Raw genomic sequence first — 14,533 nt, forward strand, 5'->3', positions numbered from 1 at the left:
TGGTAATGTGTGCCTCAAGTGGGTACAATGCCTTCTCTGGAATACATCTTGGGCGAACTCAGTGAGAGCTATATAGAAGTTTTCTTTCCTGAGAAAAAGGTGCTCAGAATTTCAGGGGTTTTCCTGTATCTTCGTGAATAGTCTAGTTCAGTAGTCATCATACTGGGGACAGAGGGACATGACATGTTTCTAGTTTTCTTCATGGCCACAGAGACAGAATGGGTTTTCTTCAATTCCAAGAGTGGTTCATTTATATATAAATGGGCCATGCCCTGTAAGCACGAAGGTGACTTGGAGACCTGGAGAAAACCAGGGAGGAGGCTTTGGGTATGTCAGTGATAGAGTTGGAATAAATTTTCTGGTAAAAGCACTTTTTGTTGTCTGATCCCAGTGATCTTGCGATAATTCTGCTTTCCTTTTTTTTTCTTGTTTTGGGTCATTTGCCGTATCAGGCTGAATGCCAGTGACTGTGCAAGGGATTCCCCCGCTTAATGTTGATAATTCGTTCCGAAAAAACAGAACGCTAGGTGAGCGCTGCATTCCCATAACGTAAAATATGTATTTGTAAGTTGCGGTCGGTGCCATAGGATATTTCCTAATCAATAATAAATGGTAGTGAAAATATGCACAAATGTCGGTCAAAATATTTGTACATATAAAATATTCTGCATTACATACGTATATAATTATGTGGTAACTACTTACGTATCAAAAGTAAACTTAAAATTCCAATTAAAATCATGAATTTAATTGATCTAAATTAACTTTAATTGATTTAATTTAATTGATGAATTTAATCATGAAAAATGTGTCGATTTTGGGTTGAACTTTGGCCCTCTTCTAAATAAACTAAAAGGGGTATTAATTTTGAATCCCCCACAGCGTTACCACCCAACAATAAAGTCACCCGATCCTTCGCCGCTTTGAAACCTGGCATGTTTTTTTTCTTCTTTCAATATGAAACTTCTTTTAGGCATTTGTTTCCACAAAAGTTCTGCTTCATCTATGTTATAAACTTGTTGAGAAGTATAACACAAATACCTCTCTTCAATAATTTTAACAAGTTCTTTTTTGAAAGTTTTGGCTCCTTGATTTGCGGCTTCTCCCTAGATTTTAAATCTATTCAACCAGCCCTTACCAGTTTTAAATGGTTCCACATTTTTTTTTTTTTTTTTTTTTGTGCGTTTTCTTCAGATCATCATACTGGCTAATCTCTCTCTCTCTCTCTCTCTCTCTCTCTCTCTCTCTCTCTCTCTCATTTTTATAATATTTAACTTAACTGAATTCTGCATTGGATATTATCTTCAATAAAATTAGTTAACGTCTTTCCATTTCAATCCTAATAGGCAGCCTAGCCCTAGTTGCTTGCAGTGGAACAGCTATCTTTCCCACTGCTAAAATTAATTCTTTATTTTTTTATAATTGTTCTTACAGTTAAACTTGCAAGTCCCAAATTATGGCACACATCTGCTTGTCGTTGACCGAAATCGAATGGCTTCAAAATGTCTAATTTAATTTTAAAATTCAGTCTTTTTCTTACATTTATAGTCTTCATATTGCACCCAGACGTTGCTTTTTCATTCTTATTGGCCATTATTAACTCTTTGAAAATGTAATTGTGTTAGTTGCATTAATTACAATACAATGTTCAAGTAAACTGTCCGTTACGCACGATGTCTAATACTGTACTGAGCGATAACTAGACTTCGGATAAATGCATATAATGCAAATATTACAAGCAATATACTTGATCATTTTTGTTTGCTCTCAGAACTAGGTAACAAGTGACTGTACTGCAATTAAATTAGCGTGCGAGAAAATTTCACTGAGCGTGGGAAAATTTCTCAAGTCGGCGTGGGAAACATTTTAATGCTGTTTTGCTATTCATTTTCAAGCTATCGACTCCATCAAATGAAACGATTTCGTTAAATATGCCAAAAATGCAATCTGCCAAAAAGTGCATTATAGTCAGATACGGGTTATAATATAAGAACAGCATTATAGTGAAGCAGCATAAAGCGAACCGCATTATAACAGGGGCCTGCTGCAGTCCACTCTGGATGACTTCAAGGTGGAGGGGAATACAGCCAGCTGGGACCTGGAGAGAAGTACTTATGGTGCAACAAGTTCTTGTGATGGTTAAAAGCATAGAATGTTAGATAGAATCCAGTTTTCTGCGATTTCTGTCAAGGATAAGTCTGTGACACCATAAAACTGCACCATAGCAAACTATGGTAAGGAAGATAACTCTGTAGATGAGAGAGAGAGAGAGAGAGAGAGAGAGAGAGAGAGAGAGAGAGAGAGAGAGAGAGAGAGAGAGAGAGAGAGAGAGAGAGGAGAGGCCCCCTGTTTAAGCTCCCAGTCCACCCAACTGATGAGTGTAATCATGGCTGTGTACTTCCTTATCTTAGAGGCGGCTACATACTGCAAGCGGGAAAAAATGTTAACTTGGCGTCTATTAAGATTCTGAAGTATTTAATCTCAGAGTAGAGCCTGATTGGTCTGTTTGTGATCTAGATTGTTGGAGTTCTTGAAATCTGCAAGGTTCCCTTCAAGAGGATCAACTTGGTCTTTTCTCCCCGAAAATGGGGAGCCCAGTCCTGTAGTTTTCTGATTACATGGCTGGATCTGGATTCCAGTTGAGCCCTAGCCTCAGCACGGACTATCAAGATGAGGTCATCAGCAAATGCCATAGAGGAGGCTTGCTTGAGGTCCATCTCCAGGAACTTGTCCAGGACAATGGACCAGAAGAATGGTCCCAGGACAGAGTGCAGGTGGCAGTCCTGTGAAACGTGCCTGGTGAAGCACTGAAACTTTGCAGCAACAGTAATCTTTTAGTAAGGTATGATTTTGTATAAGCTGGTTGGGATGTTAACCTGACAGAGCCTCCTAAGGATGCTGGGCCACCATATCATATCGAATGCTCCCTCGAAGTCAACAGTTATTGCCATAGAGTACTTGAAATCTGTGGTTATAACTGTAGAGATCAGGTGGTGAATTGCGTCTACTGTACTGGTTCCTTGCTTGAATCTGAATTGGGTCATTGAATCTATGTTCACAGCTATGTAATGGCTGCTGAGTCTATAAAGTAGTAGTCTTCATTAATTTAGCTAGCATGGGGAGGAGCACTATCGCACAGCATGATTTTGAGTTTTCTGGTGGTTTGTCTGGGCTTTGCAGGATTAATTTCAGATGAGCATTCTTCTTGAAGGGAACTCGCCATACTCGAGGCATCTATTGAAGGTGGAGAGCAGCTTCAGAGGGTAGTACTCTGTAAATTTTTTAATGACATCTACCACCAGTAGGTCATGGCCTGGAGTCCTTCCTTCCTTAGTCTTGTGGAGGGCAGCTTGTAGTTCATTGTGAATGGTTCTTCAATGTTGTCTGAGGAGTAGTCATTGTTCATGGTGAAAATTTCATTTTGGTCATAGGTCAGAGGGTCACTGATCCTCTGTGACTGGAAAAGAGCATGTTTAAAAGATTCTCAATTTCATTGTTCATTGATACATGGTCACGGGTAGTCCCCCAGTGAAATACCTGCTTTATATGTATCAATTCTCAATCGATACATATAAAGCAGGTATTTCACTGGGGGACTACCCGTGACCATGTATCAATGAACTGTGTTTCTAAGCGTATGTATAGTTATGAAAGAAAAATATTAAATGGACACTATAAATAGAGTGCATGGAGAGAAAATAAAAAAAAAAAGACTAAAATGGAGGATGAAAGCAGTAAAATCTTCCATAAAAATACAGGGTAGTCCCAATGCATTGTTCGCAATAAAATTAAGTTAATTACATAAGAAATAAGATAAATGAAAATAAATAAATCTATGTGCGCAGAAAAGGTCAAATCTGAAGTAATAGTAGGCTTTATTATTATTATTATTATTTATACAGGGTTATTCAAAATGAAGTACGGGGTTTCAGAAATGTCTGCTCATGTGTGTACAGGAATTGTTTGAAACCCCGAACTTCATTTTGAATAACCTTGTAATAATAATAATAATAAGGTTGGTGATATAGAAATAATTCACAACATAAAAATTAGACAAAGAAGCAATTTTGTATGTAAAATTAGATAAAGAAACAGGCAAATGGTATTGGGAAAGGAAATAAAGTGTGGCAAGGGAGGGAAAAAGTAATGGATCAAATGAGGCAAAGATAGCATAGAGAAAGGAAAGTGAGTGTCCACATTACCTTCATGTTACACTGATAGCTCAATGGACAGAAAAACAAAGGGTAGAAAGCAGAAAGATATAAAGAAAAGGGAAGGGAAGAGTTTAAATAATACTTGGGCAAGCTAGGGGCATAACAACCCAACCTCTTAGAGAGGGCCCTGAATAAACAAGTAAGTAAGCAGTAGTAGAAAAGGAAGCTAATAACATATGCCTGTGATATATTAAGTGTTTTGAAAAAAAATATATATATACTATAACGGTATAATATATATATATAATTAAATGCCAAATATATGAGGCCGAAAATAAAATTTTGACTAGGATTACAAGGTGAAAATTTACAGCTATTTTCTATTTCATTTTTAAGTGTAGCAAAGTATCCTAGATTTATCCAGGGTATCTGCCTTTATTTGTATTCTGATTAATTATCATATTAATGTGTTTTATAGAATAGGCAATAGAATAATCCAAATACTACTATTAAAAAATTTATAGCCATGCATCATAAAAAGCTTCATGCTACAATACATAACACTTCCTTATCTATAATTGATTGTTGAGATTCATAAGAATTCTGTTAGTTTCAGATTCATTACTAGAGCTAAAAGCAGTGGTTATTAGTTCCCAGGCAAGCAATGTTTTTAAATTACTCAGCTCCATTTTCAACAATCTCTCATCAACTTGGATTATCAGCAATAACCAAACTATTATCAACACTTTTAAACCTTCAATATTTTCAGCATTAAAACCTATGATTTTAAAAATCAATTTGTATTCTGATTAATTATCATATTAATGTGTTTTAAAAATAGGTTAAATAGGTGTAGTAGCATTCGTTAGTGTATTTTTCGAATTTAACTAGTAATTTTGTAAGTTACAACTCATTACTCATACCACTATCGTATCGGTGTTTTGGCAGGAATATTGTAGCGTAACAAGTAGCAGAGGAATAGCAGGGTTGTAATTGTAATAAATAAGTATTCTGAAGGTTTTAATCACTTTTTGGGCATATATCTTTTGTATCTAGCTAAGGATATAACTAATTTAAACATTGTTATTGTTATACTATAGCATAAGTTGATAGCTAAATTACAATTTAAAACTATATAGCGGAATATGTATTACTGCATTAGCTTAGCATAGTATAGTAAATTAATTAATTAAATTTATTAATCTTACTAATTTTTGTTGTTAATTAATTACAACATATTTAAATGGAAATCATGTCCTAGACTAGAGCAGCAAAGCAACGTGTACAAAGTAGCGCTAGTGCTGTGGCTTGGGGAGAACCTAATCGGATGATTCTCCAATGCGCCACAGTCTCAAATAATGTGCATCTAGTGAAATGTTGCGGACCTTTCTGGAACAAGACATGATCTAGCCAAGGTTGAACAGCATTCCAAGTGGGGTGATTTGGATGCCCTTTGAGTTTTGCGGCATAATTTAATAAAAGCATTTGTCTGCGTAGCTACAAGGGTGTTTCATGAGCTTCAGCATATAGGCTCTGAACTGGTGATGTACAGTACACCCCCAGTGCAAGACAAAGAGCACTGTGGTGTACAGGATCAAGCCAACGGAAGGCGCTTGGTTTAGCAGAGCTATACATTACAGAACCATAGTCCAAATGTGACTGTATTAATGCACGGTAGAGATGTAGTGGCGTGTAACAGTCAGCTCCCCATGTTGTGCCTGATAGAACTCTTAAGATGTTAAGCTTTTTAAGACAGTTAATCCGGAGCGTTTTTATATGATCAAGGAAAGCGGACACTAGGGACCACTGGTATGACTTGATTTTGTAGTCTAAGTTCCGGATGTTAGTGGAGGTTACGCTTCCTACAGAAGTGTACTCCAACCGTTTTTTTGGTGTGAGAGACGAAATACTATTTTGTTGATGGCACACTGTAACTGTCTTTCTATCATTCGCATATTAGGCAAATGGCAGGCGATAATGAAGTCATCAGCGTACAGGGTAGTGGATATTGTTTGTGGTAGGTCATGTGTTATTGAATTCATTATTATACTAAAGAGAGTGGCACTTAACACTGACCCTTGTGGTACTCCTTTCTGGATGAATTTTGAAGATAAGTAGTTGTGAACTCTAACTTGAAATGAGCAACAGTGCAGGAAGTTTCTGATAAACTGTGGTAGGTGTCCATGTAATCCCAGATCATATAGGGTTCACATAATACCATATCTCCAAGAAGAAAGTTTTTTGATGCCAGAGAAGACCATTGCAAGATGTTCTTTTTGAACGAAGGCATCATGAATGTTTATTTCTGTCTTGATCAAAAAGTCAAGAGTTGATCTACCCTCCCGGAAACCACATTGCACTGAATTTAGGAGATCATTTTGAGCTAGAAACCAGGTTAGTCAGGGGTTGACTTTTTTTTTCCATGACCTTACTCATACAGCTAGTGAGTGCAATAGGTCGATAATGTCACAGATTTGCTGGTTTTGGAAAGGACAGAATGTACGCATGATGCCATTTGTCGGGAAATGTGTTTTCTTTGAATATCCTGTTAGAGAAGAGAAGCAGAGTCTTGAGGGCCGGTTCGGTGAGTTTTGCTATGATTCCACTGGTGGATTCCACTGGCCCTGCTGCAATGAGTTTAGTATGCTGATTCAAAATCGATACGGTTTTTTTCGGCTTGTGCTTTGTGTGCCTGAAAATATGGCAAGTATGATGTCATAGCTGATATTTCTACAAAAGATGTACCCAGGTTGTTTGCAATCTCCTCTGGTTTTGTGATATCATGGCCATTGATAGTGAGCATGAGACAGCTGATGTGTGAGTGTTTTATGTACATCTGCTGTATTTTTGCCCATATTGTTTGAGTTTTTGTCGTTCTTGTCACTGTGGAAGCGAAGCGTCTCCATGCTTCCCTTTTGCTAGTCTGCCTGACTCGTTTTGCCTTTGCTCTTGCCTGTTTAAAGCAGATGGGAACTTACTAAGGATATTCCGTGCTCTGTTCTTCTGTTTTTTAGCTGCCCTACATTCATCATTCCACCATACTTTTGAGCTGGCTTTTATTTTTGTGGATTGTTTTGGAATTGCTTTGTCTGCTGCCTGCAGTATTTGATTAGTTATATATTGTACTGCCAGGTTTATGGATGTTTGTTGGATCTGGTTTTCTTCTAGTGTTGCTAGCTGCTTGCACACGTCGCATTCAGCTTTGGAAAAGTTCCATTTGGGGATTCGATAAGAAAGGTGGGGAATGCTTGTGTCAAAGCGGCATATCACAGGATAATGATCACTGCCCAACGGATTGCTGTAAATAGTCCATCCAAATTGAGGATATGTGGTTGCTGTGCATAGAGAGAGAGAGAGAGAGAGAGAGAGAGAGAGAGATCAATAGCTGATGTAGATCCTGTAGGAAGATGTGTATAGGTGTGAGCCCCATTATTGAGAGTTATCAGATTATGTTGATCAAGTATTTTTTCAATGGTTTCTCCACGCTTGTCCAGATTATGGTTTCCCCACAGCGGAAGGTGACTCTTGAGGTCTCCTAAGCTGCACTAGGGTTTGAGAAGTTGTATCACTAATTCTTCTAAGTCGGCTTAGCTTATATTTTGGTTAGGTGGCAAGTATAATGAGACTATGGTTAAATCAAAGTTAATATTGACTCGTGCAGCAACTGCCTCAAGGTTTGTTTTTAGCGGAAGTGGCTTTGAGGGTATCTAGGGGGGGGGGGGTTGATGATCAGTGCTACTCCTCCATGGGCAAGATTGTTCGGATTTTGTGCCACATGATCTTGATGATGTATTATGTATTTCCGAAGGAAAACATTTATATTTGGTGTCAGATTGTTTTCCTGTAAGCAAAAGGCAATAGGATCATATTGTGAAAGGAGATCTTGGATGTCGGACATATTACTACAATAGCCTCTGCAATTCCACTGTAAGAAGGTAAGCATTATTTGGGTTTAGTGGAATTCTCAACTTCTTTTCAAGGGACAAAAAGTTTACATCCCTAAGTTTACCTTTCCCCTTCGTTGGGAAATAAGGTTTCTCTGTATCCATATCCTCATTGGCAAACAGTTCTAGAACTTGTTTATCTTGATTTAAATTGTCTTCTGAGTGCATGTATTCTATTTGGTTTGAGTCAGGAGTGGTAGATACTGTGGTATTCTGCTGTTGAATGGCATCTGGTTGTACTGTGATTTGTGTATTTATGGCTTTGCTTTGTTTTTCGTTTGGTGCATTGGTACCTTGCCCGTTCAGCTAGTGATTTAGTTGGTGATATATTTACCTTCGTTTGGGTAGAAATTGATATATGTTTTGTGCATAAGTGGGCGTATTAGTACAGTCAGCCCTCGTGTAACACGTGTTTACATTACACGAATTCGATCATACATGATTTATAAATAGGGGAACGATATCTTATATAACACGAACCGAATTCGCTTATGCACGATTCGCCTTTGTGTTTACAAGAAATGGCAGCCGAACGCAGAATCACCCCAACCGAACGCAACATGATAGGAATGAAGAGAAGATTCTGAAAATGTATTTATGTTTCTTATATCAGTGAAGGGGAAACACATTTCACCATAATAATAAAAACCCACACAATTCCAGCTATCAGTATTATCACAAATGCAATTAGATCGAGTTTACTACCAGTTTATAACAGATTCCACTAGCAGAAACGCAACTGGAAACTGTTTTTATTGTTTTATGGTAGTAACAATAAAACCCCTAGAAATGTGCTTTAGTAAAATGTGAGGTGTTAATAGTGTATCTCTGCCTTTACGGTGTTGTTTATTCAGTTGCTACACGCGCAGCTTTGTTTATGTGTATCAAGTGTGCCCTCTCGTTTTTTAATTGTGCTTTATTCCCTAAAAATGAGTAAAATACTTAAAAGGTGTGAAAAGGAAGCATGCTGGTGAAGACACTGCAGATTCAGAAAGAAAAATAAAAGCAATATCGATAAACAGATGCGGACTGGATCAAAAATTCTTACCCAGAAAAATTTATAGTGGCCTCATACTAGCGTTTAGGGCCAAAATCACAGAGGCCTCCGGCCAACCGGGATTTCCCCGGTAAGGCTTATGGCCAGTCCGCCTCTGTCGATAGAGAAAAAATATGAAATTGTGAAACGCTTTGAGCGAAATGAAAGACCATGTGATATTGGACGTGCTACAGACCTAAATGAGGCAATGCCGAGAATTACAAAGAATGCAGAGAAAATAAAAACAACTTTCATAGCAGGAACAACTCAAAGTGTAATTAAAATCCATTAGATTTTAATAGATTTTAAAATCCACACAAGAATTGGAAGAGATGGAATGGCTGTCATCTGTTTGGATAGAAAATCAAACAAAAAACAAGTTTGCTTACGATAGAAGCAAAAGCATTAGCAATATTTTATTACGTGATATTCGTAATAAAATACGTAAGTATTTTATTATGATTATTTATTGTGTTTGGTAATGTTTGGTTACAAATGTGTGTTCAATCTTGGGTGGTCGGCACCTAACTATTAAATGTTTCATACTAAATGTTTCATACCTATTAAGAAATATTGTTCAAGGTTTAGGCCTAAATGGTTGTCAAATGAACTAATGAGACTCGTGGAAGAGAAGAAAAATACACAGGATGCATATAAATTATCAGGCGACACAGAAGCCTATGGAAGATATAAGCTGGTCTGTAATCAAGTCACAAAGGAAGTTAGGCAGGCGAAGGCAGATTACGAGCAATCTTTGGCAAGGATTTCTTTACTTTTATTAAGGATTGAAAATGACAGAAGGTTATCAAATTGTAGTAGGATGCTTAATGATTTTGTAATAACTGAGAGCAAAGTGGAAGAAAAATTGTTGAAGTTAAACATAAGAAAGGCACCTGTGGTGGATGGGATCTATCCAATTATATTAAAGGAGGCGGCAAAGGAAGTAAGCAAACCCTTAGCCAATCATGAGAGCATTCTTGGACACAGGGGAGGTCCACACGGACTGGAATTGTGCAAATGTATCTCCAATTCACAAAGGGGGAATTGAAGGGTGACATGAGTAATTACAGACCAGTTAGTTTAACTTCTATTCAGGGTAAAATAATGGAGTCACTGATTAAAGATGCATTGTAGGATCATCTAGACAAGACTGCAGCAATAATTCAAACACAGCATGGGTTTGTTAAGGGAAAGTCTTGTCTGACAAATTTGATTGGATTTTTTGATGCGATTACAAAGGAACTAGAGGCAAAAAATAATTTTGATATCGTATAATTGGATTTCAGGAAAGCTTTTGACACTGTTGTGCATGGAAGACTACTGTACAAATTGGAGCAGAATGGTATTAAGGGTAAGTTGCTACAATGGATAAAAGGATGGTTGAGTGGGAAGAAGACAGAGGGTGATAATCAATGGGTGCTGCTCTTCGTGGACTAATGTTATTAGTGGAGTCCCACAGGGTTCGGTGTTGGGTCCACTGTTGTTCCAGGTTAATCACCTGCGGAAACATAAATTCAAACTGAGGGAAGACAGTTGTAGAACAGATGTGCGGAAATTTGCCTTTAGCCAGTAGGTGGTTGATTGCTGGAACATACTTCTATCTGTTGTTGTGCAAGTTGACAGCTTAAATAAATTCAAGGCAGAACTAGATAAACATTTGGAGTGAATGAATGGGTGAAATGGGAAGGTTTTTTTTTTTTTTTTTGTTTTTGTGATGACAACTTTTGATGAATTTAAGATATTGAGGGAGTAATAGATACTGGCAGCACACCAAACGTCTTCGAGCAGCCACTCAGAATGTTTTGAGGTGGCTGTTTCAATCAGGAAGTGTCTGGATTGTAGTTGTTTTTTCATTTTTAGTGATCCAGCAATGGATTCTAAATATCTTTGGATAAGAAATGGTGATAACTTACCTACAGACTGGAGTGAGTGAGTGACTGACTGACCCACTGACCAGAAAGTTTAGCATGTTGTTGCACTGTGATTCTCTTTGAATCCTATTTAGGTTGGTTACAGTCATCTATATCGGACATTTCTGGTCTTGAGCTAGAAGACCGAAGGTGGAAAGTTATCTAAATCCATGGTTTACTGCTTTTAGCCCTTTCTTCTTCTTCCAGGTTACCAGCCCTGCCATGTGGAGGCAGGAACAGTGCCAACCAGTGACCAAGCGATCAGGAGAATAGGAGAGCAGTACGTTCCTAGCAGCGATATCAGTAACATTGCAAGCGGAGTAGGGTTTAGGAATGCTAGTACCTGCCAGAGGATAAAAAACAGTAGTTGACTGCACTAGAAATCGCTTGACACTTGGGGCTGAAGGCAATTTAAAACGAAGACTACTGTAGTAGCCTTTTTAAAAGGAAATCCCTTCCCCTTTATGTTAGTTATATCTTTAATTATATCCCACATCAATATATAATTAACATTACCACCAAGTGGTTCCTAATAATCAGATCAAGAGTACTTCTCTTATTGATTCTCTTCTAATTCATAATTTTATATTTAACTTCCATTCTTATTAAGCTACTTAATGATTAAAGGTGTATTTTCATATAATATTTCTACTTTTTTTTTTTTTTTTTTTGTAGTTGCTGGCGCATAGACTTCTGTGGCCATAATGCACCTCCCAAGGTTTTTGCAGTACTTTGATCCAAGCCCGAGGCGGGAATCGAACCCACGACCTTTGGGCTGCCAGGCAGGCACTTTGCCTACCCGGCTAGCCCGGTCGGCCAATATTTCTACATGCCATTAAACCAACCCACACACCCTAACACATGAATGCTATTTCTACTACTACACATACACAGTGGATGCTCTTATTGTGATCAATTTGAGACACAGCTTAATTGCTAATGATATCCGATGAAACAAAAATACAACTGCTCAGCATTGTTTATTGATGCAGAGCAGAAATATGTACAGATAAAGGTGGGAGTAGACAGAAGGAAAAAAAAAAAAAAAAAAAAATCAATCAGTATAAAGTATTTTAATTTGGCTGTCCACTATTTCTTTTAGAAAGTCATCATCAATAAAAATGAAACTCCATGAAATTCCATACAAAGTTTTAAAAACAAAGAAAACATTAAAATCAAGAATTAGAAAAGTTTAATGCTCTACTGTAAAACAGCCAGATTGTAGGCACAGATATTTTCTGTCATGGAGTAATGCATGGAGTCAAGTTCAAGAACAAATCAAGAGGTTAAGCAATCACTTCTACTACACATGTGAAAACTGCAATAAGGAGTAAAAAAAAGTGATAACAAAAATCCAAAACAATGATTACAATAACAATTGCTTTTTTTTTTTCTATTTATTAGTATATGATCTGGACTTCATAAAAGTGATAACGTTAGCTTTAGCAAAAAAAAAAAAAAAAAAAACCACACACACACACACCCTTCTCATTTCACCCACCCACTCGCTCCAAATGTTTGTCTAGTTCTGCCTTGAATCTGTTTAAGCTATCAACTTCTACAACAACAGATGGAAGTTTGTTCCAGCAATCAACCATCTGCTGGCTAAAGGCAAACTTCCGCACATCTATCCTACAACTGTCTTTCCTCAATTTGAATTTATGCCCTCTCAGGCAAGAGGAAGAATCCCATCAGCACTGAGCATGCTCAAACCATTCAAGGCTTTGTACACCACAATCAGATCACTTCACAGGTGCCTAGTTTCCAGACACTGTAATTTGCAAAACTTAAGCCTTTCTTCGTAAGAGCAACCCTTTGTTCCATTCACTAATCTTGTTACCCTTCTCTGTACTCGCTCCAACAGCTCTACATCCTTCTTAAAATGAGGCCTCCAAACCTGTATACAGTACTCAAGCTGTGTCCTTAACATTATCTGTGATCACAATAAGTATACTGTGTGTGTGTGTGTGTGTGTGTGTGTGTGTGTGTGTGTGTGTGTGTGTGTGTGTGTGTGTGTGTGTGTGTGTGTGTGTGTGTGTGTGTTTCTTTTAAATCTTACCTCCTAACGGTTGGAAGCATACTTTGTTGCTGAACTTCATCCAGGAACACTTTAAGCTGCAAAAAGTAAGGCTCCTGCAAAAAAAAAAAAAAAAAAAAAATGTTTAGAAACTTATATCAAGTTCAAACATTCATAATATGTTTAAGAGCTCATTAGAATAGCATCTAACAAGATTTGGGCATTTTTGAAAATTTATTTCATGTAAAATGATGGGGAGAGGAGGAGGAAGAGAAAGAATCGTAACTTTTGATTTCACAGACTTGGCATGAAGGCCAAATTTCTTAAGCTAACAACCAATTTTTAAGAGATTATCATTTATTTTAGCCATGGCTTGAGAAGGATCTGTGTTGAGAGTTACTGGAGTGAGAATCTTTAACTAAGGAGATTTTGGCTATTCAAAATTTGTGTAGTGATCACAGTGATAACTACACATTCACTGTGTTGACTAAAATGATTTATTTGATCAATTCAGTTTTATTTAGATGAGGCTTTAATACATTTTAGTATGTGAGGTTGAGTGGTACTATCCAAGAAACTCTTATTAAAGTATAAAGGGTACTTGAAAAGTTTGTGACCTGAGTATGAACGGGTAGTGGTACGGTGTTAAAAATTTCTGTACTTTCCGTATTTGGTAGGCACAGGCTCGAATCCCGGTCTAATCAAGAAGTGTGTGCTACGCACTGCTGCTCCTGCCCACCTGGCTACGGAGGTGCCTCCAATATTTGAGAAAAAGGGACTAACACCAAAGGCAATTAGTGAAGATGCAGTTACAGCATTGGGGAGTATATCCTTTCCTATTCCATGCTTAAGAAGTGGACAGGATTACCTGCAGTGCCCATCACTCAAGAAGTTGACAGTACACGTGACCTGGTGATGAGCAATCAAAGAATGAGAGTTCAGTATATTGCCAGCATCTTGGGCATCTCTGAATATGTGTATCTGGTTAAAGGTATGTGGTACCTGGTTCTCACTATGAAAAAGGTGTTGCCACAATTGGTCCAAATGTTGTTGACATCAAATTAAAAATGCACAAGAGTTCTCAGGTTAAGTAAACATTTGCATCACTATCAGCCTGAAAAACAGTCCAAATACTGGAACCACAGCTCTTCTGACTTCCCCCCCATGCCCCCTTAAAAGAAAGCCAAACCAATTCCTTTTGCTGGCAAGGTCTTGGTAATGGATGTTGATGGAGTGTTGCTAGTGGATTTCCTTCAGAAATGCCAGACATTCACAGGAGCACATATTATGCAGACCTTGTGAGGTGTTATTATTATTATTATCAGCCATATGATGCAAGGAAGCCTGTGGCTTATAAAGGAATCACCAAGGAAGAGAAGAGAAGAATGATGATATCCAGCTCAGGCCCCTGGGTGTACCAAGCCCATACTCACCAGATGTGAGCCCCTGGTGTTTGCATGAAAACATCAAAG

The 14,533-nt window shown here is 37.8% G+C and overlaps 1 protein-coding gene across 1 annotated transcript in view; it reads right to left on the minus strand.

Annotated features, from left to right (window-relative positions):
* The window catches only part of eIF3l (eukaryotic translation initiation factor 3 subunit l), a 425,669-nt gene that overhangs the window by 110,860 nt on the left and 300,276 nt on the right, over positions 1-14,533 (minus strand). Inside the window, exon 14 of the mRNA XM_090377051.1 lies at positions 13,104-13,177. Coding sequence (XP_090233177.1) covers positions 13,104-13,177 — 74 coding nt within the window. The remainder of the gene's footprint in view (positions 1-13,103; positions 13,178-14,533) is intronic.

The sequence above is a fragment of the Mastigoproctus giganteus genome, chromosome 7, assembly GCF_048544385.1.
Source record: "Mastigoproctus giganteus isolate SK-2022 chromosome 7, ASM4854438v1, whole genome shotgun sequence".
NCBI lineage: Eukaryota > Metazoa > Arthropoda > Arachnida > Uropygi > Thelyphonidae > Mastigoproctus > Mastigoproctus giganteus.